Source organism: Bos mutus, chromosome 18 (genome assembly GCF_027580195.1).
Source record: "Bos mutus isolate GX-2022 chromosome 18, NWIPB_WYAK_1.1, whole genome shotgun sequence".
Lineage (NCBI taxonomy): Eukaryota > Metazoa > Chordata > Mammalia > Artiodactyla > Bovidae > Bos > Bos mutus.
The window spans coordinates 18,749,768-18,776,960 of NC_091634.1; the positions used below are offsets into that span (position 1 = coordinate 18,749,768).

At 52.2% G+C, this 27,193-nt stretch overlaps 1 protein-coding gene across 1 annotated transcript in view; it reads left to right on the forward strand.

Annotated features, from left to right (window-relative positions):
* Positions 1-27,193, forward strand: part of PEPD (peptidase D) — a 118,875-nt gene that overhangs the window by 69,984 nt on the left and 21,698 nt on the right. The window contains exons 10-11 of the mRNA XM_005893914.3: positions 24,220-24,288; positions 25,749-25,826. Coding sequence (XP_005893976.1) covers positions 24,220-24,288; positions 25,749-25,826 — 147 coding nt within the window. The remainder of the gene's footprint in view (positions 1-24,219; positions 24,289-25,748; positions 25,827-27,193) is intronic.

Below are 27,193 nucleotides of genomic sequence, written 5' to 3' on the forward strand. Positions count from 1 at the left end.
GCTCTGGCTGCCTCCTGGGCCTTGTTGCTGACCTCTCACGTGTTCTGCCTCTGGATTTCCCACTCGCTCTGCCCCCTCCTCCAGGAAGTCCTCCAGTGAGTTCCATCCCTTTGGCTGTGCTTTGTCCAACTTCTCGTTGCCACGGTTAATCAAGTAATGTCCACCTCTCCGTGGATGAGGGCCCAGGTCTCCCTCATCCTGTGGTCAGAGTGTGTCACAGCTGGCATATAGTAGGTGTGCAACAATATTGCCCACAGACCTAGTGGACAAACACAGGAGCTGGGCATGATGAGTCTCTTCTGGCAGCTTCCCATCCCGGGCCCTCCTGGGATGCAGGGGTGGGGGCAGGCAGGCGCTCCGGGGAGCACTGGCCCGGTTTTGGCCTGTTGCCTTGCGGAGAAATTACTTTAGAGCAGCAACAAGTGTGGAAGATCGAGGAGACAGTATCATTGATTTTCCCATAAAGGTACAATTTATAGTAAGTAAGAGGAGCTTCCTGGCGATTCCTCACCAGTGGGCCCCGAGGCCCTCTGGGAGGAGTGGACCATCTCTGGGCTGACCTCATCGGGGGCAGCCACTGAGACCGCCGCCCCCGACCCTGCGATGGACACTCGGCTCATGGCCCACGCCAGGGGAAGGTGTCTCCTTAGCGTGCAAGAGCACTGGAGTTCTGGACTGGGCTGGTCTTAGTCAGGCAGGAGCAGCCTGGGCTGGGCCAGCGGAGATGCTGGCGAAGGCTAAGTCTAGCCTCCAGGTGGGGCGCTGGGGGCCCGCTGGGAAGGCTCCAGTCTGAGCCCTCCTGCCCCTCCCTTCCCTTCCCCTCTCCTGGTTGCGAGCCCAGAAGTCAGGAGGAGCTCTGAGCCACTTTGACCTCAGGCTTCTCCTTGCCGCCCCCAATTCCATCCACCTTTCCCGCTCCTCACTGCTCCTCAGTGGCCAGCCTCTCTCCTCCACACCTGCTCTGCCTTCCGGTGACACTCGTTGAGGGGTACTGGGTTCCAGGCCCTGGGAAAGCAGAGGAGCTCCTGAGAGCCCAGAGCGGGGCGGGGTACCCACCTGCAGGCTGGAGGGAGCTCGGGCTAGTGGGAGCACCTCCCTGGGGCCAGCGTCGGAGGCCAGGCAGGGGCCACCGTGGGCATGTGGTGTGGGGACCCCCGGGGCAGCCCTCACCTCACAGCCCATGGCTGTTCGGACCCCAGGATGCTGATGCGAGTGAGAGTGGAGGGTCACAGGATCAGCACGGGGGTGACGACATCCAGGCTAAGCGTGGTCCTCATTCCGGTTCACGGCTGAAGGGACCTGGGCCTGAGAGGTGCGCTCAGGAGCCAGGACCCCTGCTACCACCAGGGCCGGCCGGGCCTGCCACTGAACCAGGGGGAGAATTCTGGGGGCCTGTGTCTCCCACCCAGACCCAGACCCGATTGTTCTTTGTTCTGGGCTGAGGCCAGGTGAGGGAGGGGCCCGGCGCCCCCGCCTCCTGACCGCCTGTCCTTTGTGAGGGACTGGGCAGCCGGAAGTGGCAAGGGAGGCCACCTGCTGAGTCGCCCGCCCCGAGGCCTCCGCTCGGCTTCTGTTTTCCATCACATTAATTGCATTTATTATTCATAAACTTCTAAAACTGGCCTCTGGGGCCTTAATTTTCCAACCTCCCCTTGCCCCCACACCCGCTGGCACAGCTGAGCCTCTGTGTTGGGGCTCACCGGGGATCTGCTGTGGCTTTGAGTCAGGATCAGACACTGGCTGACGCCAGCCCAGGGCCCTTTGAATCGGGAAAGGAAAACAAAGGACCCACAGCTTGGCGTCTTTCCAGCAGCCCTGGGAGGCTGGGCCTCTTCTCTCCTCTGCCTGGAAGTGCAGGGTGAGTAAGGAGCTGTCACCTCAGCCGCCTGCACTTGGCCGCCCACAGCGCCCAGGGCTCTCTACCACCTCGGCCGTCCCACATCGTCCCTCCCACATCGTCCCTCGGCATCTGTTCTGGCCCATGCTCTAGTTGCCCCTGTTCCCTCGTGCCGCAGCGGGCCTGCGTCCTGAGGCTCCTTCCCAGGGAAGCTGGTGTCTCTCTGCTTCCTCTCCCCGGCTCGTCCTCACACGTTTGCCTGTCCAGGGTCTGCACGCCACCCCCACGCCCACCCTGCCTCAGTCCATCATTCAGAGTAGGGAGGGCTGGACCTCGCATGTTACTTACTGGGCTTCCTCCTGCTCCTTCCTGACTCTGTTCCCAAGACTGAGCAGCCACTCAGAAGACCTGAACTTCCCAGCCACTTCTGGATGCCCCCAGCGGACACGTTTCTCTCCTAGCTGGACAGCTGTGTGTCGTTCACTCCCTCTGCCTTGTTCTGGATCAGGGGTCCATGTCTGCAGAGGTCTCTACCTGTAGATGAGGGGGCCTCAGAGTCCACCTGCAGCTCTGTTTCTCAGGAACGTGTGGTCCTGCTTCTGGGGTTGGGGGAAGGCCAGTCATGCCATCATCCCGTGGGTAGGTCTGGCTTTGCGTCCTAAATCGCTCAGTCATGTCCAGTTCTTTGTGACCCCATGGACTGTAGCCTGCCAGGCTTCTCTGCCCATGGGATTGTCCAGGCGAGAATACTGGAGTAGGTTGCCATTTCCTTCTGCAGGAATTGAACACGAGTCTCTTTTGTCTCCTGCTTTGGCAGGTGGTTTCTTTACCACTAGCGCCACCTGGGAAACCCAGGTCTGGCTTTCAGAGAAGGCAGTTTCTTCCAGCTTTGCCCAAAATGACCGAGGGAGGCAGGACCCAGGCCTGGTGAGGTGATGAGGCTTCACCCTTGGGTTCATTCCTCTAGTTCATAAAGTGATGGGCTTGAAAGTTTCTTCTGCATCAGGGAAAAAGTAGCAAACGTGAAAAACAGAAGCACTGGAGGACTGTTGGCTGCGTCCACGGAAGCTGAGCGTTCCTTATCCGGTGGCTAGCAGGCCCGCTCAGCTCGCAGCAGACACGCCTAGAGCCGCACAGGAGAACGCTGTACGGCTGGGAGTTCCTAAAACCAGCGGGACCCGAAGCCTGCCTGTGGAGGTGGATAGACGATGGTGCGTTCACACGATGAATACCATTGCGTCGTAAGAACCAAAAGGTCTCTGCACACAAGACCAGGGTCGGGCAGCTCCCATGGGGGCAGTGTCGAGAGAAAGGAGAAACATTCCATTCCTTCAGGTTCCCCAGCAGGCAAAACTCAGGTGATGGAGGAGCAGAGGGCAGGGAGAGCCGTGTGCCCTGCCAGGGGACTAGAAATGTTGAGTGTCTTGATCTAAAGGGTACATTTGTAAAGTCTCGTCTGTCTGGACCCCTACAGTGTGAGCATTTTTTCTGTGGTGGTGGTTTAGTCACTAAGTCATGCCCAACTCTTATAGCCCTATGGACTGTAGCCTGCCAAATTCCTCTGTCCATGGGATTTCCCAGGTATGAATGCTGAAGTGGGTTACCATTTCCTTCTCCAGGAGATCTTCCTGACCCAGGAATTGAACCTGGGTCTCCTGCATTGCAGGCATTGTACTGTATGTATGTTCTATTTCAATAAATAGGGTTACCAAAAGGAAAGAAATACTAAACAACTCTACACAAGGCAGGCTGCTGCAGTATCTAGGCAAGAAGACTGCTGCATGTCTCTTGTCCTGAGTGGCCCTCGTACTTTCTAAATTTATAGGCGTCTCGGGAGCCACAGGCTGACACAGTAAGATGACCATTTGTGTGCTTCTAGAATGATTCCCTTGGCCAGTGACAGGGAGAAAATGAAAAGTTAAGTGTAATTTGGGTAAGCACCACCCGGGCTGTCTACTAAGGCCGGGACCTGAATATTGGGTCTATTAGAAGCAATTATAAAAGGGACAGCATTTTTTTTAATGTTTCTCGTTTGACAGGAAGGTTTTTAAATATGGGACATTAGTTAATAAAAAGTCCCCAGAAGCCTATTGTAATATATTACCTAATTCCTATCAGTTCGTAGTCACTGAAATAGGTAAAAAGGGAATGCAAAATTAATATATAGTTATTATTAAAATTGCCTTATAAATTAGTTAAGTCCCCTGGAGGTACCAAGGGGGCATCATTATTCTAAGACCGTCTGAAGGGCCTCCGTGTGCCCCGTGTGTGTGAGTGTGAGTGTGTGTGTGTGTGTGTGTGTGTGGAGTGGGAATGCCCAGCCAGGACAGGAGCACTCTGTCTCCGTACTTTAAGGATAAAACCCCTGCTCACCCTGGAAGAGGCGAGAACTAGCAGCCAGACCACAGACATTTCATAGAGAAATCTCTTCTCTAGTTGGTGAAGTTTCTGGGGAGGCTGGCACTTTGTGGCCTCACCAAGCCTGTCCTATACCCGAGCGAGGAAGGCCGGGAGAGACGACCAGATTCAAGTGATAGAAGTGGTTGGAAGCCACATACAAGTGTTTGTGTAGCTCCCTAATCCCTGGGGACAACCAGTTGTCTCAGAACTGGGGTGGGAGGTGTAGGCCCAAACAATTCCCTTAAAGTATCCTCCCCCAGCACACCCTGCTTGTGGCAGGCCGGGGGAAGGGTCTGATGGCATGCTCCCGGCCACAGCAGCAGCTGGGACAGCAGAGAGGGACCAGGGGCCTCTGGGAGATGTGTGTGCATTTGACTCAGGCAGTCGGGGGACCATCTCCAGGCTACAACGTGCAGGGAGCCCCCGCTTCCTACCTTTGCCATGCAGCAGTGTGTTGCATTGGGGATTTAGAAGCTATGAATGGAAATCCATTCGACTCTGAGCTACTTGCTGAATTCAAGTGCTCTTTCCAGGGGCATTAGGTGAACGTCAGGTCTTCCCTGGTGGCTCGGACAGTAAAGAATCTGCCTGCAATGCAGGAGACGCAGGTTCAATCCTTGGGTCAGGAAGATCCCCTGGAGGAGGGCATGGCAACCCACTCCAGTATTCTTGTCTGGAGAATTCCATGGACAGAGGAACCTGGCAGGCTGCAACCCATAGGATTGCAAGGAGTCTGACACGACCGAGCAACTATCACTTTAACTTGTTTTTTCACTTTCATGCCTAACGCGCATCCTGGGTAAGGTTTGACCTGTACCTGCCGACTCTGATTACACTAGCAAGCTTGCCTCCACGGGACAGCCCAGTCCCCAAGGCGTAGAAGCTTCCTTTTTCTCCCAGGAGAGAGAGAGAGCTGGGGTTTCCCAGCAGCTCCCTCTACCCAGAGAGAAGCCAAGCCCTGTGTGTTTCCCAAGGGGGTGGGCAGGTGGTCCAGGAAGGGCAGTGTGCACGCTGGGGGCAGACGGAGGGGGTCCAGCCAGTCCCTGACGTCCCCAGCTCACACTGCAGGGTAGGTGCCTCCTCATGCAGACAGAATCCCGTTTCAGAGAAGACAAGTAAGTGGGCTTTTGAAGCAAGACTGAGCAGACATTCTTGTGGCTTGAATTCTTCACACCCCATACCCAGGAGTTCCTGCAGAGTTTGTTTCTGAACCGTGGGTCCCTCAAGCCAGACTGAAGGTTTCTCAAGGTACTCAGTATGGGCAGCACGCAGTGTGCACTAGCGACCCCTTGTGGCGGCTTTGTAGCACCGTCCTAGTTGGTGGCTTTGCGGGTCGTGTCCACTGAGCCCAGCACGTGGGTCTTTCAAGAGGCCCACTGGGGCTGGTGCGGCAAGGCTGGCTGCAGGGGAGCTGGTCTTTAACAAGTAGCTTTCATTTCTTCCAGAAAATATTGTCAAAATGAAAACAGCTTTCTTGGATGAAAAGATGAAGAGATATTGTTTGTGCCAGCAGGAAATTCAGTCAGCACAAAACATGAGAGGCAAGCTATGAAAAATCTCCTGTGATGCAAAGGTTCGCTCACCCCTGTTGCTTCAGTAAACGTGTCGTGGATCTCTCCGGGGGCACAGACACACAGACTCAGGTCTGCTGGGATCACACCGGGCAGAGTTTTCCCTCCTCCTTCTGAGAGGTGGAAATCTCTCCCATCAGTGAGCCGGGGCCTGCTGCACCTGCCAGGCTGTGTCATAATCCGCTTATCCAGCCCTCCGCCAGGGCGGCCAGGTGCTTTCCGACTTTACGGTGTGAATGACACTGTGATGATCAGCCTTATCTATCCCCCTCTTGGGTGTTTAACTGATAATCTCTTCAGGGGTAAATTCTGGGGTTGGGGCGGGGGGTAGGATTTTGATGCGCGAAGCGTAACTGCCTTCTCACTGTCCCCCCACACAGCTTGGGTGACCTTAGTGTCTGGTGAGCACATGCTGCGTGCTTCCTGGGGATTTTCTCATTTAATCCTTAAGGTGGGGATGGCATCCTCTGAACTTTATAGCACACAGAGCTTTAAGGAACTGGCCCAAGATCCCACAGCAGACAGATGGGTCTTAGAGGAGCAGATGGCCTCTGTTCAGAAACCGAGTTCTCACCTACCGAGCTGGACACACACACACGCAACGCATCCGTCCTTAAGTGCCCGAGTGCCCGCCTGGGCTTCAAAGTTAATTAGTATTGTTTTTATTAATAACCATCTTACCAGCCTGATAAAAGTATCCCACCTTTATTTGTACTTCTTTCTTTGCTGGTGAGATTAAACTTCTCTTAAAGGTATTTTCCTGGGCATTTGGTTTTGTGGCTTGTCTGTCCTTGGCACAGTTTGCCCTTGGGACATTTGTAGGTTGACTTTCTACAAGAACACTTTATAATAGGGCTCTTTGTGTTACTGTTCTACCTGTTAACATATTTTTCCCAGTTTGATATACAGAAAATTCAAATATAATAGTCAGATTGGGCTTTTCTTATATAGGTTTTGCCTTTTGCATAGTTAGGTCATGGCTACCACCTCAGCACAGTTCAGTTGTTTGCCTGTGTTTTCATCTATCTTTATGATTTCATGATTTTTTTAAACAATATTTTCCGTATGATTATGAAGTATTTTGATACTGGTAGGTGTAGTTTCACATATCCATGTATCCGTGTGATTTCATTTTTTACTTTTAACTTTTTATTTAAAGTGTGTTTACGAGTGATGAGCAAGCGAGGATCCTGGCCGTTGTGCCCTCACAAAGTGACTAGTTGATCCGCTGTCTTTGGAATGATGTCTTTTCCCTCTTGATTTATAATTTCACCCTTGGTGTTGTCATTCGGTTGCCAAGTCGTCTCCGACTCTGTGACCCCATGGACGCAGCACGCCAGGCCTCCCTGACCCTCACCATCTCCTGGAGTTTGCCTAGTTTCATGTCCATTGAATCAGTGATGCCATAATTTCACCTTTACCATGTTCTAAACTCCCGTGTGTGTTAGTCAGCATAGGATAGGCTTTGCTGCAGTAACAATAAAACCCCAGATCTCAGTGACTTAGCCCAGGAACAGTTTGTTTCTGGCTTATGCTGAGGTCTGGTCAGGCCCCGTGGCCTTCCTCCAGAAGTGTTGGGTCAGTTGCATTGTCCGACTCTGTCCCCTTTGAAAGGGGAGAGAGAGCACGGAGAACATGCATCCACTTAAGTCTCGTAGGAAGCAGCACACGTCCCTTCCCCTCCTACCGCCATTGACAAGTCAGCCCTTGGTCCCAGCCTAACTGCAGGGAATCTGAAAAACGTGCCTAGAGAGAGGAAGTGGAGTGGTAAACATGTGGCCAAGTCTGCACCCGGGGCTTCGCTTGGGCAGGCGAGGCTTAAGGCTGTGAGTGTGTACTCGTGTGTGTGCATGTTCTGTTTTGGTCATTAGGCATGTGCGGGCTGACCATCCATGCCACCTGTTACCCTTTCCCCTAGATGGGGACTGACCGCGTGCTCTTCACTGTGCCCAGCCTTGGGTACATGGTGACCTGGGCCTGCCTCTAGGAGCTCCCTCTGAGCCTTATAGGGGGAAAGGACAGGCACTGTGATGCAGGCATGTGCAAGACTACCAGCCATGAGGGCGTGCTGGGGAGCAGGGGGTGGGGAGAGGAGGAGGAAAAGGCTCACCTGTGGAGGGCTTGTGATGGGGAGAGGAGGGGGAGGCTGCAGAGTGGGCAGATGAGCCCTGAGAGAACCTGGTTAAGGCTAGCAGGGCAGCCAGGTGGCCTGGAGGGAAGCACGAGGAGAGGCTGCAGTGGTGCTGGGGAGAGGAGACCTGGGGGGCCGAGCGGCTGGCAGGGGGCAGTGCTGGAGGTGGAGCCCAGGAAGGAGAGCTCTGGGCAGGCCGGGCAGGGTGAAGATGCTCCCTGCGGTGGTCAGCGTGTTGGGACGGGGAGGCACGCCTCTCAGAGTGGCCCCCTCTTCCTCATGCTCCAGGCTCTCATGAGTTTTTCTGAATTTTGGTGACTGATCTGGTGGCTCGTGCAGTTTGCTCCGGTGAGATGCTTTGCAGGGTGTGCCGGGAAGGGAGCGCAGACGTCTAGGGGCTTTTCTGCCTCGTGACTGCGCAGCAGAAGGGGAAACCCTGACCCTTATCACATAATTGGCATGTCTGCCTCGCTGAGACCCAGAACCAAGAGAGCACTTCCACACCAGGCAGTTTGCTGGAATTAGACTGCCGTCTGCCAGGACCAGGGCATAAGAGCTCCTCTAAGCACCTCTGCTGCACTCCAGCTCCCTGCAAGGGGATTTCACACCAGCTACTAGTCTACTGGCTTTGGTTAGCAGCATTAGTACCATGAAGAAAGATCATTTAACTTTGCATCAATAGGCAAAGAATAATTAAAATATAATTAAAAGCATGAATTCTTCTAATTATTGGCTTTATATAATGTAAATTTAAAAACAAGACATCTGTTAAGGCTTTCTTTTGAATCTATCCAGAAACCAAGAGAGGGGTAGCATTTTAATTAAAAATGGATTATTTCAAAAACACTTCAATCACTCTGTCATCACAGGACTTGGACCTTATTAATTAGCTATTGATAAATAGGTTCCAGTTACCAAAATATTTAATTTATGGGGCTTAGAGGACTGCTTTTAGGAGCCTGCCGTGCAACTCTGGGATGGCATCAGCGGGAGGAAGGTTCAGACCGCAAGAGTGAGTTGTTTTTTTGTGTTTGTTTTTTATGGGTGTAATATCTTTATTTTATTTATTTTTGGCTGTGCTGGGTCTTTGTTGCTGAACAGGCTTTTTCTACTTGCGGCAAGCGGGCGTCTCACTGCAGTGGCTTCTCGTTGTGGAGCATGGGCTCTGGGGTGCTCAGACTTCAGGTTGTTGTGGCCGTAGGCAGGCTTAGTAGGCTTATTTGCCCCAGGAGTGACTTCTTAAGTCACCTCTCCTGTCCCCTTGGGCCCCGAGCAGACATCCCAGAGCAAATTGGGAACAGCGGGGGGCGCTGTAGTGGTGGGAGACAGCCGTGTTCTCACTGTGCTGAGCTGTGGCCGCAGCCCCACTCATCAGTTTCCGAGGGAGCACCTGTGTGGCCCCTGCCGTGCGCGGGCCAAACCTCTGGCCCCTTTGCCCCCCACCCCCGACCACACCCCATGCTTGCCGAGCATCCCCACAGGCAGCACCTCCTCTTTCCAGGGCCGATCATTTTATAAGGAGAGCTTAAGTGCAATTCCCATTTGTCATCCTAAGCAGATGATGACTTTCAAAGTGATACATAACATCCTCCTTTGTTCCTTCAGCTGAGTGTGCCTAAAATAACGTTTGGAGTCCCGAGTGAGGATGGAAAGGGTCACAAGAAGAGGGGTCTCGGCAGCTCACACCAAATAGTCAACCCTTGTTGTCCAGTTGCTAAGTCGTGTCCAGCTCTTTGCGACCCCGTGGACTGCGGTACACCAGTCTCCTCTGTCCTCCACTGTCTCCTGGAGTTTGCTCAGATTCATGTCCATTGAGTAGGTGATGCTATTTAACCATCTCATCCTCTGTTGCCTCCTTCTCCTCCTGCCCTCAGTCTTTCCCAGCATCAGGGTCTTTTTCAGTGAATCTGTTCAAAGTATCAGGTGGCCAAAGTACTGGAGTTTCAGCATCAGCCTCAGTCCTTCCAATGAATATTCAGGGTTGATTTTCTTTAGGATTGACTGGTTTAATCTCTTTGCAGTCCAAGGGACTCTCAAGGGTCTTCTCCATCCAACACCACAATTCAAAAGTGTCAATTCTTTGGCACTCAGCTTTGGCACTCAGATGGTCCAACTCTCACATCCATACATGGCTACTGGAAAAACCAGAGGGACTAACAAAGTGATGTCTGCTTTTCAATACACTGTCTAGGTTTGTCATAGCTTTCCTTCCAAGGAGAAAAACTCTGTTAATTTCATGGCTCCAGTCACCATCCACAGTGATTTTGGAACCCAAGAAAATAAAATCTGCCATTGCTTCCACTTCTTCCCCTTCTATTTGCCATGAAGTGATGGGACCAGATGCCATGATCTTAGGGTTTTTTTAATGTTGAGTTCCAAGACAGCTTTTTTTAGTCTCCTCTCTCACCCTCATCAAAATGCTCTTTAGTTCCTTTTCACTTTCTGCCATTAGAGTGGTATCATCTACATATCTGAGGTTTTGGTGTTTTCTCTGGCAGTCTTGATTCCAGCTTGTGATTCATCCAGCCCAGCATTTCACATGATGTACTCTGAATATAAGTTAATCAGGATGACAATATACAGCCTTGAAGTACTCCTTTCCCAGTTTTGAACCAGTCCATTGTTCCATGTTCAGTTCTAACTATTGCATCTTGACCTGCATTCTAGTTTCTCAGGAGACAGGTAAGGTGGTTTGGTACTCCTGTCTCTTTAAGAATTTTCCACAGTTTGTTGTGATACACACAGTCAAAGGCTTTCGAGTAGTCAGTGATGTAGTAGATGTTTTTCTGGAACTCCCTTGCTTTCTCCATGATCCAACGGATGTTGGCAATTTGATCTCTGATTCCTCTGCCTTTTCGAAACCCAGCTTGTACATCTGAAACTTCTTGGTTCACATACTGCTGAAGCCTACCTTGAAAGATTTAGAGCATAGCCATACAAGCATGTGAAATGAACACGATTGTACAGTAGTTTGAATATTCTTTGGCATTGCCTTTCTTTGGGATTGGAATGATGACTGACCTTTTCCAGTCCTGTGGCCATTGTAGAGTTTTCCAAATTTGTGGACATACTAAGTATAGCATTTTAACAGCATCATCTTTTAAGATTTGAAATAGCTTAGTTGGAATTCAGTCACCTCCACTAGCTTTGTTCATAGTAATGCTTCCTAAGGCCCACTTGACTTCACACTCCAGGATGTCTGGCTCTAGACAATAACCCCATTGTGGTTATTCAGGTCATTAAGACCTTTCTGTATAGTTCTGTGTATTCTTACCACCTCTTCTTAATCTCTTCTGCTTCTGTTAGGTCATTACCATTTCTGTCCTTTATCATGCCTATTCTGCCATGGAATGTCTCCTTTAAATCTCCAATTTTCTTGAAGAGATCTCTAGTCTTCCCCATTCTATTGTTTTTCTCTATTTCTTTGCATTGTTCATTTAAGAAAGCTTTCTTATCTCTCCTTGCTATTCTCTGGAACTCTGCATTCAGTTGGGTATATCTATCCCTTTCCCCCTTGTCTTTTGCTTCTCTTCTTTCCTCAGCTATTTGTAAAGCCTTCTCAGATAACCACTTTGCCTTCTTGCATTTCTTTTTCTTTGGGATAGTTTTGGTCACTGTCTCTCGTACAGTGTTACAAACCCCCATCCATAGTTCTTCACGTACTCTCTACCAGATCTAATCTCTTCAATCTATTTGTCACCTCCGCTGTGTAATCACAAGGGATTTTATTTAAATCATACCTGAACAGCCTAGTGGTTTTCCCTGCTTTCTTCAATTTAAGCCTGAATTTTGCAATAGGTAGCTCATGATCTGAGCCACCGTCAGCTCTAGGTCTTATTTTTGCTGACTGTATAGAGCTTCTCCATCTTCGGCTGCAAAGAACTAGTCAGTCTGATTTCAGTATTAACCATCTGGTGATATGCATACGCAGAGCTGTCTCTTGGGTTGTTGGAAAAGGTATTTGCCATGACCAGCATGTTCTTTTGACACAACTGTCAGCCTTTGCCCTGATTCATTTTGTACTCCAAGGCCAAACTTGCCTGTTATTCCAGGGATCTCTTGACTTCCTAGTTTTGCATTTCAATCCCCTGTGATAAAAAGGACATCTTTTTTTTGGTGTTAGTTCTAGAGGGTGTTATAAGTCTTCATTGAACCAATCAACATCAGCTTCTTCATCATGAGTGTTTGGGGCATAGACTTGGATTATTATGATGTTGACTGGTTTGCCTTGGAAATGAACCGAGGTCATTCTTACTGTTTTTGAGATTGCACCCAAGTACTGCATTTCAGACTCTTGTTAACTCTGAAGGCTACTCCATCTCTTCTAGTGGATTCATGCCCACAGTAGTAGATATAGTGGCCACCTGAATTAAATTTGCCCATCCCTGTCCATTTTACTTCACCGATTCCTAAGATGTCCATGTTCAATCTTGCCATCTCCTGTTTGACACAACTTATTTGCCTTGATTCATGGACCTAACATTCCAGGTTCCCATGCAACATTGTTCTTTACAGCATCAGAGTTTACTTTCACCACCAGACACATCCACAGCTGAACATCATTTCTACTTCTTCATTCTTTTTGAAGCTATTAGTAGTTTCCCTCTACTCTTCCCCAGGAGCATACTTGATACTTTCCAGTCTGGGGGATGCATCTTCCAGTGTCACATCTTTTTGCCTTTTCATACGATTCATGGGGTCGCGTGGCAAAAATACTGGAGTAGTTTACCATTGCCTCCTCCAGTGGACCATGATTTGTCAGAACTCCTCACTGTGACCTGTCTGTCTTGGGTGGCCCTGTATGGCATGGCTCATAACTTCATTGAGTCACGCACCCCCTTCGCCAGGACAAGTCTGTGATGCATGAAGGAGAAATAGTCAATATGCTGCTCCCCCAGAACACACAGGTTGGGAAGGGCCGTTTCTACCAAGGGTCTGCCTGGGTCCTGCCAGTGTCCAGGCCTCCCTTCCTGGTTCTTTTGACTTCAAGCTGGGCTCTGTGCTTTCTGGGAGCCTGGGAGCGGGAGAGGGAGCCAGCGCTTGACATGAGAAAGGCATTGACATAAAATGGTGCTTTCCAGAGAAACTTCTATTTGAAATGACACTTATGAAATATTTTAAGATTGTAAGGCTGAAAAAGAAATTTGATGTTTGGAAATAAAGTGGCACTGGGCTCTGTAGCACCCTAGAGGGATTCAGAAAGCAGAGCCCAGAGGGATTCAGAAAGAAGGGCTTGCTCTAGGCATGCTATCCCGACTGCACTGGGCAGAACCCAGGACTCTTGTCTCCCGTAGGGTTTGTATTTAGGAAACACCTGTTTGGTGAAAGATTCCAGGTTTTGTTTTTTCCACTGGGGATGGGAGGAGAACTCATGGAATGGGGACAGTTGTGGCAAATGGTGCCCCAGAGATACCGCAGGGTGGAGTAGGGCAGCCTCCAGGTGGCATGCAATGTGCCATGCAACCGTGGTCCTGAGTAGGCATTCCGAAAGACGGTCATTGCCCTGACCAGGCTCCGTCAATGATCCGGCCTGATGAGGAGCTGTTGAATAAAGGAACGTGGAAAGCAAGGCTCTAGCCAGGATCCTGGGCTGAAGGGAAGTTCTCAGTAGCCTGCACGTGATAGGGAGCAGAGCATTGTGATAAGAGCTTGGCATCTGCTTGTCTGAGGCCCTCGGCAGTCAAGTTTGCTGGCTTTGTTCCCTGAGCCCCCTCAGTACCCCCAGGGCTAAGGACAGAGGGCCCGTTTGTCCTTTGGCCTTTGTCCACGGGGTCCACAGTGACCTGGTATCCAGGCTGCTGAGCGAGGCGCAAGAGCAGGTGGGGGCATGGGTGAGAGCCTGGGTTCTGTTGGAGTCCATCCCACCAGCTGTTTTCCAAAGGCCGGCAGATTTGGGGGACACCTGGGAACGGGGAGCATCTGGACGGCATCCTCCCACCCAGAACTAAAAACAGGCTTTTCCTCAGAAAACTTCTGCCCTGTTCTTGTATTATTTGCTTAATAATTGACTTACTTCTTTCTTGAAATATACTTTAAAAGAAAGCTTTGTATTCCTATCAGTGTAATTTGCCATAAGTAGAAGGTGACTTTAAAATAAAAACCTAGGGTAAAACGTGTTTATCGGTGTACCCCATCCCATCATGTCATCTCATGGACCCTTGTCATGCTTTGGGAAACACCAGCTGAAAGAAAATCCCTTCCCTCCTCTCTCTGTGTAAGGCCGGCCCTGCCTTGCGCCTTTCTGGGGAGGGGAGGAGTGGGTGCTGGCCTCCCTTGGAGGGAAAGTGGCCTCTAGATCCTGCTGAACAAGGATCCTGTCTCTCCACCTCTTCCTGTCGTGCAATTTGAGCCTCCCTGGCTGATTCCTAGGGTGGCCTGGTGCATTTTTAAAGGGGAAGTTTTTGGTTTGGGGCCAAGAAAGATATTCTTGCTGACATGGGGAAAAACTAGTGAGATTGGGTCAGATGAGAGCAGACCCTGTTGATCTCTGAGGAAGGCGGAGAACAGTTAGCAGATTGTGCCTGTGTTTATAGGGTTCTTCCAAGGCCTTCCAGAGCTGGGGGCTCTCACTTGCTCAAGAGTGCCGCAAGTTCAGTTCAGTTCAGTCGCTCAGTTGTGTCCAACTCTTTACAACCCCATGCACTGCAGCACACCAGGCTTCTCTGTCCATCACCAACTCCCAGAGCTTGCTCAGACTCATGTCCACTGAGTCAGTGATGCCACCCAACCATCTCATCCTCTGGCATCCCCTTCTCCTCCTGCCTTCAGCCTTTCCCAGAATCAGGGTCTTTGCCAATGAGTCAGTTCTTCGCATGAGGTTGCCAAAGTATTGGAGCTTCAGCTTCAGCATCAGTCCTTTCAATGAATATTCAGAACTGATTTCCTTTAGGATTGACTGGTTTAATCTCCTTGCAGTCCAAGGGACTCTCAAGAGTCTTCTCCAACACCGCAGTTCAAAAGCATCAATTCTTAGGCAGTCAGCTTTCTTTATGGTCCAACTCTCACATCCATACATGACCACAGGAAAAACCATAGCCTTGACTAGATGGACCTTTGTTGGCAAAGTAATGTCTCTGCTTTTTAATGTGCTATCTAGGTTTGTCATAGCTTTTCTTCCAAGGAGCAAGCATCTTTTAATTTCATAGCAGCAGTCACAGTCTGCAGTGATTTTGGAGCCCAAAAAAATAAAGGCTGTCACTGTTTCCCCATCAATTTGCCATGAAGTGATGGGACCTGATGCCACGATCTTTGTTTTCTGAATGTTGAGTTTTAGGCCAGCTTTTTCACTCTCCTCTTTCACTTTCATTAAGAGGTTCTTTAGTTCCTCTTCATTTTCTGCCATCAGGGTGGTGTCATCTGCATATCTGAAGTTATTGATATTTCTCCCAGCAGTCGTGATTCCAGCTTGTGCTTCATCCGGCCTGGCATTTTACATTATGTACTCTACATATAAGTTAAATGAGCAGGGTGACAATATACAGCCTTGACGTACTCCTTTCCCAATTTGGAACCAGTCCTTTGTTCCATGTCCAGTTCTAACTGTTGCTTCTTGACCTGCATACATATAGATTTCTCAGGAGGCAGGTAAGGTGTTCTGATATTCCGATCTCTGTAGGAATTTTCCAGTTTGTTGCGATCCACACAGTCAAAGGCTTTGGCAGAATCAATAAAGCAGAAGTAGATGTTTTTCTGTAACTCTCTTGCTTTTTCTATGATCCAACAGATGTTGGCAATTTGATCTTTGGTTCCTCTGGCTTTTCTAAATCCAGCTTGAACATCTGGAAGTTCTTGGTTCACGTACTGTTGAAGCCTAGCTTGGAGAATTTTGAGCATTACTTTGCTAGCGTGTGAGATGAATGCAGTTGAGGGGTAGATTGAACATTCTTTGGCATTGCCTTTCTTTGGAATTGAAATGAAAACTGACCTTTTCTAGTCCTGTAGCCATTGCTGAGTTTTCCAAATTTGCTGGCATATTGAGTGCAGCACTTTAGCAGGATCATCTTTTAGGATTTGAAGTAGCTCAGCTGGAATTCCATCACCTCGACTAGCTTTGTTCATAGTGATGCTTCCTAAGGCTCACCTGACTTCGAATTCCAGGATGTCTGACTCTAGGTGGGTGATCATACCATTGTGGTTTTCTGGGTCATGAAGGTCTATTTTGTATACTTCTTCTGTGTATTCTTGCCACTTCTATTTAGTATCTTCTGCTTCTATTAGGTCCAAACTGTTTCTGTCCTTTATTGTGCCCATATTTTCATGAAATGTTTCCTTGTTATCTCTGATTTTCTTGAAAAGATCTCTAATCTTTTCTATTCTATTGTTTTCCTATATTTTTTGCATTGATCACTGAGGAAGGCTTTCTTATCTCTCCTTGCTGTTCTTTGGAACTCTGCATTCAGTTGGGTATATCTTTCCTTTTCTCCTTTTGTCCTTTGCCTTTTGCTTCTCTTCTTTGCACAGCTATTTGTAAGACCTCCTCAGTCAAGCATTTTGCCTTTTTGCATTTCTTTTTCTTCACGATGGTCTTGATCACTGCCTCCTGTACAATGTCACGAACCTCCATCCATAGTTCTTCAGACACTCTATCAGACCTAATCCCTTGAACCTATTTGCCATTTCCACTGTATAACTGTAAGGGATTTGATTTAGCTCATACATGAATTGTCTAGTGGTTTTCCCTACTTTCTTCAATATAAGTCTGAATTTTGCATTAAGGAGTTCATGATCTGAACCACAGTCAGCTCCCAATCTTGCTTTTGTAGAGCTTCTCCATCTTCAATTGGAAAGAATATAATCAATCTGATTTTGGTATTGACCATCTGGTGATGTCCAATAGAGTTGTCTCTTGTGTTGTTGGAAGAGGGTGTTTGCTATGACCAGTGCATTCTCTTGGCAAAACTCTGTTAGCCTTTACCCTGCTTCATTTTGTACTCCAAGGCCAAACTTGCCTTTTACTCCAGGCATCTCTTGACTTCCTACTTTGGCATTACTGTCCCCTTTGATGAAAAGGACATCTTTTTATGGTGTTAGTTCTAAATGGTCTTGTAGGTCATCTTAGAACCAACTTCAACTTCAGCTTCTTTGGTATTTGGCATGGACTTGGGTTACTGTGATATTGAATGGTTTGCCTTGGAAATGAACAGAGATCATTCTGTCATCTTTGAGATTGCATCCAAGTACTGCACGTCAGGCTCTCTTGTTGACTCTGAGGGCTAATGTATTTATAGATCTGGACTATCCCATTTGAGCCGTGTGGTGTGGGGATCCAGGGTTTCTTCTTCCTGTGTGTTGTCACCATCCTGGGAACCAGTCATGTCCTGCCCCAGGCACCTCATTCTCCCTGACAAAGAAGGTGCTGGAGAGGGTCAGAACCAGCCCCTTGCCACGTAGGTGATGGTCCAAATCTTCATATGTAAATCCCTTGAAGATCAGTAAGGAAAAGGTGAACATTCAGTTTTCTTTTTTAAAATACTTTTATTTTAAAGTAATTTACCTATTTATCGGCTGTGGCTGGGCCTGTGCTGCGTGGGCTTTTCTCTCGTGCAGTAAGTGGGGGCTACTCTCCGGCTGGAACGCGCGAGGTCCTCATTGCGGTGGCGCTCCCTGTTGTGCGCGCAGGCTCCAGGTGCCGGGCTTCAGTGGTTGAAGCATGTGGGCGCAGTAGTTCAGCTTCTGGTCTCGAGAGCACAGGCTCAGTCGTTGTGGCACACCGGCTTAGTTGCTCTGTGGCCTGTGAGATCTTCCCAAACCAGAAATCAAACCCATGACTGCTGCATTGGCAGGCGGATTCTTTACCACTGAGCCAGCCACCAGGGAAGCCCAACGTTGAGTTTTCTAAATGAATGGAAGGAATAAATATGAGTAAATAAACATGTAAACATGTTCAAACTTGCCAGTTAATGAGACAGCAAAATCCTGTTTGTTTTGCCTGCCAGACTCTCAGTCCAGTGGCCGACAGGCCCCATGGTACATGGCTCAGGACCCTGGAAATCCTCATGAGCTTTCTGGGGCCTGTTTGGCAGAACATTCCCTGAGATCAAAACTACTGTGCATATGATCAGGAATTCTAGGAATTTAGCCCGAAGATAGTAAAAAGGCATATGGCCACGGGTGTCCATCATAACACGGAGGTGGAAGCAACCTAGATATCTAACAGCGTGAAGTGAGTTAAGTAAATTATAGGCTGTGTTCCTGCTCACACAGCCACTTACTTATTCAGTCATTCAACAGCTATACGAAAATCTCCTGTGTTCCAGGCACTATTCCAGGCTCTGGGGGTTCTACAGTGAACAGAACAGACAAAAGCTGGCCTAGCAGGAGGCGAGAGAGGATGGAGGGATGCAAAGATGGATGAAGGAATGGATACTGGTGAAAGAGTGTTCTTTCCCCCAGGGAGCTCAGGACAGGTGTCCTTGAGGAGGAGACATGAAGAAGCCTAAAGGAGAGAGAGCAAGCTATAGACCTCTGGGCCAGATGTTCCAGGCAGAAAAAACAGGGCTCGGCTGGTGGTCCTGCGGTGGGAGCTTGGCTGACGGTCCCATGAGTAGCAAGGAGGCATATTGAGAACGTGAGCCGAGACTCAGGAACGAAAGGGAAGTGGATTGCTCATGGGAAGGTGGGGTCTGAGCAGAGGAGTCCTGGGAGCCCATTTACACTGTTAAAGGGCTGCACTCTGGGGGTGAGGGCTGAAGCAGGGGCTCCAGCTCCGCCACTGTCAGCGTGTCCCAGGCAAGAGAAGGTGCACCAGGGGCGAGCCCTGGGGGGAGTGTCAGCTTCTTGTCACGGAGACAGTCGCGTAGACATGTATCTGTTGACTGGGATCGACACTCCAGCCCTCATCCTGGCCTGAGTGGGGCCGCTGGGATCCTCTTCAGGTCAGTTGGGCTCTGTGCACAGGTATGAAGTGGAAGACACCAGTGAACACATGGATCCAGCTGCCTGCAAAGACTGGCTTTATCTGCTAAAACTGGACCTACACAGAATCCAGCAACACATAGCATTTCTGCTCCTGGCTGTGTGCTTGACGGGGATGTGTGCATGTGCCCCAAAGACCGCGTGAGAATGTTCTCAGCAGCACTATTCATGATGGCCACGATCTGGAAACAACAGGAATGCCCAGCAACAGAGTGGGGCACACTCACCGGGCGGAACACTGCCCTCGATGAGAAGGAGCAAGTGACCATGACTCATTGTTGGGGGTTGGTTCACCCGTGACGTGGAGCAGCCGGGGAGGCCAGACTCAGAGGTCTTGCTGTTTGATTCCATTTACATCAAGTTCAGAAACAGGAGAAGCTAACCCACAGTCTTGGAAGTCAGGCTTCCCATGGGTGTGAAGACCCAGGGCCTCTGGGTGCTGGGTACAGAGACGCTCACTTTGTGGCCGGCCATTGTGCCTAGCCCTTATGATTGTCCTTTTCTCTGTGTGTGTCAGACTTCAGTCAAAAGGTAACTTTTTTTTATAAAGTTTGAAAGTGAAAGTCGCTCAGTCGTGTCCGACTCTTTGCGACCCCATGGACTGTATAGTCCATGGAATTCTCCGGGCCAGAATACTGGAGTGGATAGCCTTTCCCTTCTCCAGGGGATCTTTACAACCCAGGGATCGAACCCAGGTCTCCCGCATTGCAGGCAGATTCTTTACCAGCTGAGCCACAAGGGAAGAAGCCCAAGAATACTGCAGTGGGTAGCCTATCCCTTCTCCAGCAGATCTTCCCGCCCGAGGAATTGAACTGGGGTCTACTCCACTGTAGGTGGAAGTTAATTGTTATTTTAAAAATCTGTGTTTCTGTGTTTAAAAGTGTCTGAAAAGATGTTCAACAAAACATGTGATAGAAGTGATTTTGCGGGGAGAAGATTATGGGCGATTGTCATTCTTTTTTTCTTTTGTGTAGAAAATGTCTAAAATCACATATGTGTATATGCCGACTCTATATATGTTGATGATTAGCAGTCTGAGGCAGCCAGGGCTTTGACAGCTGAGAGGATATAGTGCTTTATCCAGGAATTGATGTCGAGGAACTCAGAAACTCCAACTAATCGAGCATGTCAAGAATAAAAGGGAATATTTGTTAATTGAATGTCATGTTATGTCTTCAGTCATGCCTCATACAAGATAGGCAATTCAGAATTCCCAGTTACCCAATTAAAATGCTAATTATCTCATACCTTGATAAGGCCACTCTCTCTGGGGGAGGAAGAGTGGCCTCTCCCTGATGCGGCCCTGCTTCCTGCCCTGACCACAGCCATCTTTGCAACACTCCTTGCCTCTAGTCGGCTGGTTCTCCTTTTCCAAGGTCTCCGCACCCCAGGGGCCTCTTCCAGAGCGCCAGCTCCTGGTTTCCACTGGCCGGCCTCAGGCACTGTCCCTGGGGTTGTGTCCTGGCAGACCCGTTCCCACTCCATCTGGGCTCCCTGCACAGATGCATCCAGAGCCCTGGAAGGCCCAGTGCAGCATCAGCCAGAGCAGAGGGCCTTGCCCCGCCCGGGCAGCTGCTGTTCTAGCGCCCCCATCACTGACAGACCTGAGGTTTAGAGGCATCAGGGTCAGAAGCCCTGCATGGACTCCAAGCTCACAGGACTCCTTCAAGAGGTTCTCTGACCACAGCACATCACCACGCTGACCCGCAATTTTCCTCATTGGCAAAGTCGGAAACCCTCTCCTCCCCTCGAAGGATGGTTGGAAACACCAAAGGCTGCAGGAGGCTATTGGGTCTTTCTCGATGGCTGGGCCTGTGCCGGGTCGTGGTAAAGGCAGCAGTGGCCCCAGTCTGGTCAGGGCTTGTCCTCTGTCCCTGGTGGGGCTGCATCGGTGCCAGGGGAGGTCTTAGCCTGCTGTTTGCTCTGTTATTGGAAATTCGGGGGGGACTGCTTCTCAGCCTGCTGCTTGCAGTGTCTGACGACTCCTGTGGACTGTTTTCAGATTCCGAGTTCCTCTTCAGTGTATGCATTGTGTATACATACCTGTGTGTGAGTATATGTGTGGGTACATGTATTTACATGTATGTACACGTATGTCCGTACATGTGTGCTCTCCTGCCTGAGTAGAGCTGCGGCCAACAAGTTTGGCTTTGTTGGTTTGGCTCCAGGTATCACCGGTCAGGGACTAAGTTTTTTGTTGATTTCCTGGCTTCAGGGTTTCCAAAACCACGCAAGTCCTTCACCCTTGAACCTGAACCCCGTGGAGGACAGACCTATGCTGCGAATTCTGAGGAAACCTTCACTGTTTTTCCCAGAGCCCAGGAACACTTCTGCACTGCATCCTGTGATGCTGGTGAATTTTCTCCAAGTCCATCCTTTTGCAGAGGGTGCATCCTTGCCCTGCCCCCAGTGTTATGTCACAGGAGAGCTCAGTTCTGGCCCCCAGCTCTGGTTTGCCTGAGGTCTCCTCACTGTCCCCATGTGGCAACGAATGCCAAGGCCTCCAGGCTCACAAGACTGGCAGCTTCCTCTTCTGGCCTCACCTCTCTGCTTGTCCTGTGGACATGGCTCTGCTTCTCACATTTAATCTCCAGCTCTGCGGGTTGGGGGTCAGAGGGTTTCTGGCTGCAGACTCTGCCTTCATCTCACCGTGGCTGCGGATGGGCTCAGTGGTAGCTCACAGCCGGATTCAGCCGTGGACGTGCATCATCAGCAGTTGGCCCCTGCGGCAGCTGGCTCCCAGTTTGCCCTCTTTTCTGTAAAGATCGAGTGGGTCTTTACAGAGCGTCCTCCCATTGCCACCTGGTCTGGGAGCCATCCGTGGGGACCAAGGTGGCTCTGCTGTTGCTGCGATCTGTCCTCCAGACCCGTTCCCACCGAGCTCTGACCAGGCCGTTCAGGAGCCTCAGGTCGAGCCTGTAGCCCCAGTTTGGAGCCTCCTCCCATCCCCACCCCTTGAAAATCAGAAAATTGTTAAGACTTGGGCCCTGGGCCACAGCACTTGCCCCAGAATGTGGGCACCTTTGCATGTCCACAGCCAGGGCTGAGGTCCTGGGGAGAGGGGTCCCTGAGGGGTGTGAGCCAAAACAGGGCCTACTGTATCTGTTATGCCCCCAGAGCATGGGGTGGCTTTTGTGTCACTTCAGACAAGTTCACCTGAAACAAGATCAGGTGCTGGAGTCCAGTGTGAAGGACTGAAGCCCTTTTGCCGGAGACTGGATTTCCAGCATTGGTGTTTGCAGCTCTTCTTGCGGGTGTGGAATCGTGTGACTGGCAGAGGCAACCCCGGCTGCAGTTAGCTGATGAAAACTGGGTCGGCCATTCCTGAGTCTGGCACTTCCGTGAGCCGTGCGTTTACTCTAAAAGGCTTTTTTTACTTAAGCGGGAGCCTGAGCGTGCGATGAAGGCTGTTTCTATCGAGTAGATTACAGGGCAGGACAGTCCCCGCTGCTGAGACTGGGAGCAGGTGGGGGAGCCCGTGCCACCCCATTCCCGCAGGCTGCTCTAGCAGGTTCTGGCTTGTTCATCTGCCGCCCTTCTGCCTGTCCCCGTCTCTCCCCATCACCCGGAGAGCAGCTGCTGCCCCCTGACCTGCTTCTGTCTGGGCAGGGCCTTGTCCCCCAAGGCTCAGGGAACCGTGCAGCTCCATGGCCTGTCAGCATCCCCCAGTCTCTGGTGGGCAGCTGCACGGAGTCCCGGTGTCTGAGGCCCCAGCATCTTGGCAGGCCATGTGGAGCCGCCGTGGGGCCCAGGCTTGGCCCAGCTGTCCTGTGGCCTTAGTAACGGAGGCTGAGTTGGCAGCAGCCGCCTGAGCACTCCCACCATGACTGCGGGGGCGGCTGGTACCTCACACGGCTTTCCTCACCTCCCTGGCAGTTCCTGGATTCTTTTGTGTTGAGGAAATATTTCACTTGCAGATACCCAATTATCCTGTGAGATTTGTAAAGCCAGTCTGAAAGCTGACTGAATAGAGCAGAACCCTTCCTGCATAACAACTATTTTATACCCAATCATAACAATTACACATAATTCGTGTTTACAGTGCCTGAAGATTAGACTCCTCCACACAGACATTCTCTTAAACAGGCCCAGAACATGCAGGGCAGAACTGCCACTTAGCGTGCCCACAGGCGGCCTTGGGGCTCTGAGCACAGCCCCGTGGTCGGTCTCCCCCGCACTGGTGGTCAGTGGGTGGGGTGGGGTCCGCCTGGACCTGCTTCTCAACTGGGGCCATCCAGAAGGCTGGGCCCAAGCTCTGGTGAGAGGCCTCAGGGAGGGGGCAAGGGCAGCCCCCCAGTGTCACCCCCTTCCCCAGCTGGGTTCTGTAGAGATGGGGCCCTTGGCACACTGAGGCCCCTGCCCAGACAATTTCTTAACCTGCTCAGGTCCTAGGGTGTGTGGTGAGGGGAAGGGTCAGGGGCCTGGCCTCTGCAGAGCCCTGGGCAGCGTGGTCTCCCGAGGGTTCCAAACACTGCTCACGTTTGTTGATGTGGCAAGTCTGGTCCACCAGTCACCCCCAGGATCTGCCCCAGGGGGACAGGGTGAGGCTGGCTCATCCTCTGACCTCCCTCACCCCTCCACTCCTGCCCTTGCTGGGCTCTGCTGACAGCCGAGCTCCCGGAGGCCTCCACTGGCTCTGAGTGTGTCTGGGCTCAGCCTGGAGGCGGGCTTCCAGTTGCCAGCAACCTGCTCTGGGCTCTCATCTTCCCTCCAGACCTTGCTCCTGGCCTCCTCAGCTCAGGGAGGGAGCTTGTCTAGGGGACCAACTGGTCGGCGCCTGCCCCCAGACTCTGCCTCTCTTCCCCTCCCTGGAGCCCACCCAGCCCTGCTCATCTACACACCGACCTGCCCCCCAGCCCCAGCCCCAGGCCAGAGCCCAGCAGCCCCTGTTCTCCTTCCCCTGCACAACCCCCCCCCGCCTCCAGGGTCAGGCTCGGGGTCCCGGGCAGGTCCTGCACTGGGACCCAGAGAGCTCTCATCCCTCCCTGGCTGTGCACCCAGCCCCTCCTGGTGGGGGAAGGATGTGACCACTGGAGGAGGGAGTCGCAGGGACATGCCTCCTCCAGCCCTGCAGAAACAGGGGGCCCCCCCAGCCTGTCTCCCCGCAGGACCAGACCTGTCCTCCCGATGGGCCTGAAAGGCTGGCACTGGAAGTGGCCAGCTCCCCCAGCCTTGCTCCCTCTCTGTGCTGACCTCTGTGCTTCAGTGGCCCATGGCCTCCAGGCTACCAGCCACTGACTCACGCTGGGGAGCTCAGGCCTTCCTGTGGGCGCAGCCGAGCAAGGCCTGGGCTGAGGATTTGCACGCGGGTGCGGGGCGCACGTACTCTGATGACCCCACTCTGACCCGTCCTCCTTCGCCCGCAGCCTCTTCGAGCACTACTGCTACTCCCGGGGCGGCATGCGCCATAGCTCCTACACCTGCATCTGCGGCAGGTAAGCAGCCACCTGGGCCACGTGGGGATGATGGAGGGAGGGGGTTGGGGGAGAGTGAGGGACCCCACCATCCTCCGGCCTAGATGCCCCTGTCTGCTCCCCTGCCCACGGCACCTCGTAAGCCTGGGAGTCACTCCCCGCTCCTAAGGCTCTGGGAGCGGAGGTTGCTTCCTGCCTGCCCTGGGCAGTTCAGGGTGCAGAGGGGAGCCAGCCCACCACTGCCTTGCCCTCCCATCCCATCTCCTGCTGGCGGCTCCTTCTCGGCCCAGCCTTCCTCTCCTCCTCCACACTGGCAGCTCTCAGCATGTGGGGACCAAGCCGTGTCCTCAGACTGATGGCTTCTGTGTGCAGGGTGTGTGGAGGGAGGTGTATCAGGGAAGGAGGCTGTGGTTGTGTGTGTGTGTGTGTGTGGCTGTGTGTGCATGCGTGAGTGTGTGGCTGTGTGGGAACACAGCCGTGGGTGGGTCTGGGTCTCTGCCATGGGGGCTGTTACTGTAGGTGTGTTTATGTGTGACGTGGCTGGGGGGAGGGGGTTCTGTGTGTGTGTGTGTGTGACCTGTGCACTTGGCTAGTGTGCTTGCAGGTCCAGGGTAGAAGTGACCATGCATATGGGGCAGCTCACAGCTGTGAAAGTGCAGGCCTGTGTGTCTTTGAGGGACACGTCCTGACCATGGGGGCCCCCAGGCTCACCCCATCTCATCTCCCTGTGTTCTCCCCTTGGGTCAGAGAGTCAGGCCTCTGCCCAGCCAGGATGGAGCTGGCAGCTCTGCTGGCGTGCACGTCCTTGGCACATGAATAATACATGTGAACATCTCAGTCCTTGGAAATGTTCTTCTCTGGTGGATAGAGAGAAAAATCATTATTTCTACTTTTATGATTCCTGAGACTCCCAAACGGGGCCATAAATATTATACCCAGGTGGTTTTTTTTTTTTTTTTTTTCCTTTGGACAGACTTAAAAGTCCTTTTTTCTTAAAGGTATCGCTCATTAGAGAAGCGCTCTCAAGCTGCGGAGTGGCGAGCCGCTGGCTCCCTGGCTGTGGTCCTGGCCCGGCCCAGCCAATCTCCGTGCAGCCCCGACATAGTCCCCGCCCTTCCCACTGGGCCTCCCCTCCCCCTTTAGCCACCAAGACACCCGGATTCCTTGGGGTCCCTTCCCCTGGCCTGCAGGCCCTTGCTCCCACATCAGGCCCACATCCTCAGCCCCAAGGGCACCTAGCTGAGCAGCACTCAGCTGAGGTGGCCCCATCCTGAGCCCAGAGGCTGGCCACCAGCTTTGTGGCTGCAGGACGCCAGCCACTGTGCCCCTCACCCCATCTCAGGCTATGGGCCGGGTCCACCTGGCCCTAGACCTCTGCTGCAGGGTGGATGGTACTGCCCACGGGGCAGGGGGTTGGGGCGCCAGCCCCTGGGGCCTGCTGGGTGAGAATGGGCTCTTGACCTGCCCCTGATGCTCCGCAGTGGTGAGAACTCGGCCGTGCTGCACTACGGACACGCTGGGGCCCCCAACGACAAGACCATCCAAGACGGAGACATGTGGTGAGTGGGGCCAGCCCCCAGCTCCCCTGGCTGGTGTGTGAATGGTGGGGCCAGGTGGGACCCAACCCCAGGCGTGGCTGATGGGGGCCCCTCAGTTCCAGCCCGGAAAGGCTGGCCACAGCACGGTCCCTGGGTCTGCTCTGGGTCTAGACTTCTCTGCCAAAGCTTTGTCCTCCATATCATCTCCTCTCCAGGACCAAGGAAGCCCTGAGAGGGGAGCAGGGGCCAAGTGCTGTGAGAGTAAGGCCCCACCTCAGAGGAGGACCTGCCCTGTGACCCAGCACCCACCACGCTCGCGTCTCCGGCTCTGTGCTGGGGGGGGTGGGCACGTCAGTTTGGAGCAAGGGAGACCCCTAGGGAGTCCCCTGCCCTCTGAACCTGCCAGGTCCTGCCTCACAACTCCTTGGCACCAGCGGCCACTCGTTCAGGAGGTTAGAGGGGGTGCTTGGCCCTCAGGACTGTTTGCCCACGTGCTCACCGCTCCTCACGGATTCCTGACTGAGCAGATGTGGGCAGGACCCACAGCCTCCAACCCTCCAGTGGTTCTGCTTCCAGACCCCCAGTGTGTAGGGCTCCACTGGGCATACACCCCTCCCCTCTGGGCGGCCCCTCTGGCCTTGGCAGGGGCCATGGGCACCCTACTGACCTGGAGCGTCCCTGTCCTCAGCTCATGGGCACTTGTATTCCCCACCCGTACTCTCCACCACCCAGACGTCGGGCAGGGCCAGCCCAGGCTGCCAGAGGCTGAAAGCCACGCAGAGGCCACAAGTTCCATGGGGCCTCCTGTCTTGTCCTTGAGTCATCTCGCTTTGGCCTCCAACCTGCAGGTGTGGGCCTGAGAGCTGGTGCACACTGACCTCAGTTCAGTTCAGTCAATCGTGTCCGACTCTTTGTGACCCCATGGACTGCCGCATGCCAGGCCTCCCTGTCCATCACCAACTCCCGGAGTTTACTCAAACTCAAGTCCATTGAGTTGGTGATGCCATCCAGCCATCTGATCCTCTGTCGTCCCCTTCTGCTCCCGCCTTCCATCTTTCACAGCATCAGGGTCTTTTCCAGTGAGGCAGTTCTTCGCATCAGGTGGCACGTTGCCCTGTCTGGTCCTTTGGTCCTTTCCCTCTTGCTGCTAAGGCAGCTGAGCCCCTCCCCACCACTTCCCACCAGTACCTCATCCGCCTCGGTTCGCACGTGCCGCCCCGCAAGGCCTTGGCCCCGCTCTGGTATTCTGGTCATGCCTGCACACCGGCCAGGACCCGGCCTCAGGCTGGGAGTTGGGGGACCTGCGCATGGGGGCCTCGCCCACAGCCATCAGGGGATGTGAGCCAAGAAACAGCCCATTCCGAGCTGTCACTGCCCAGTGTTCTCAG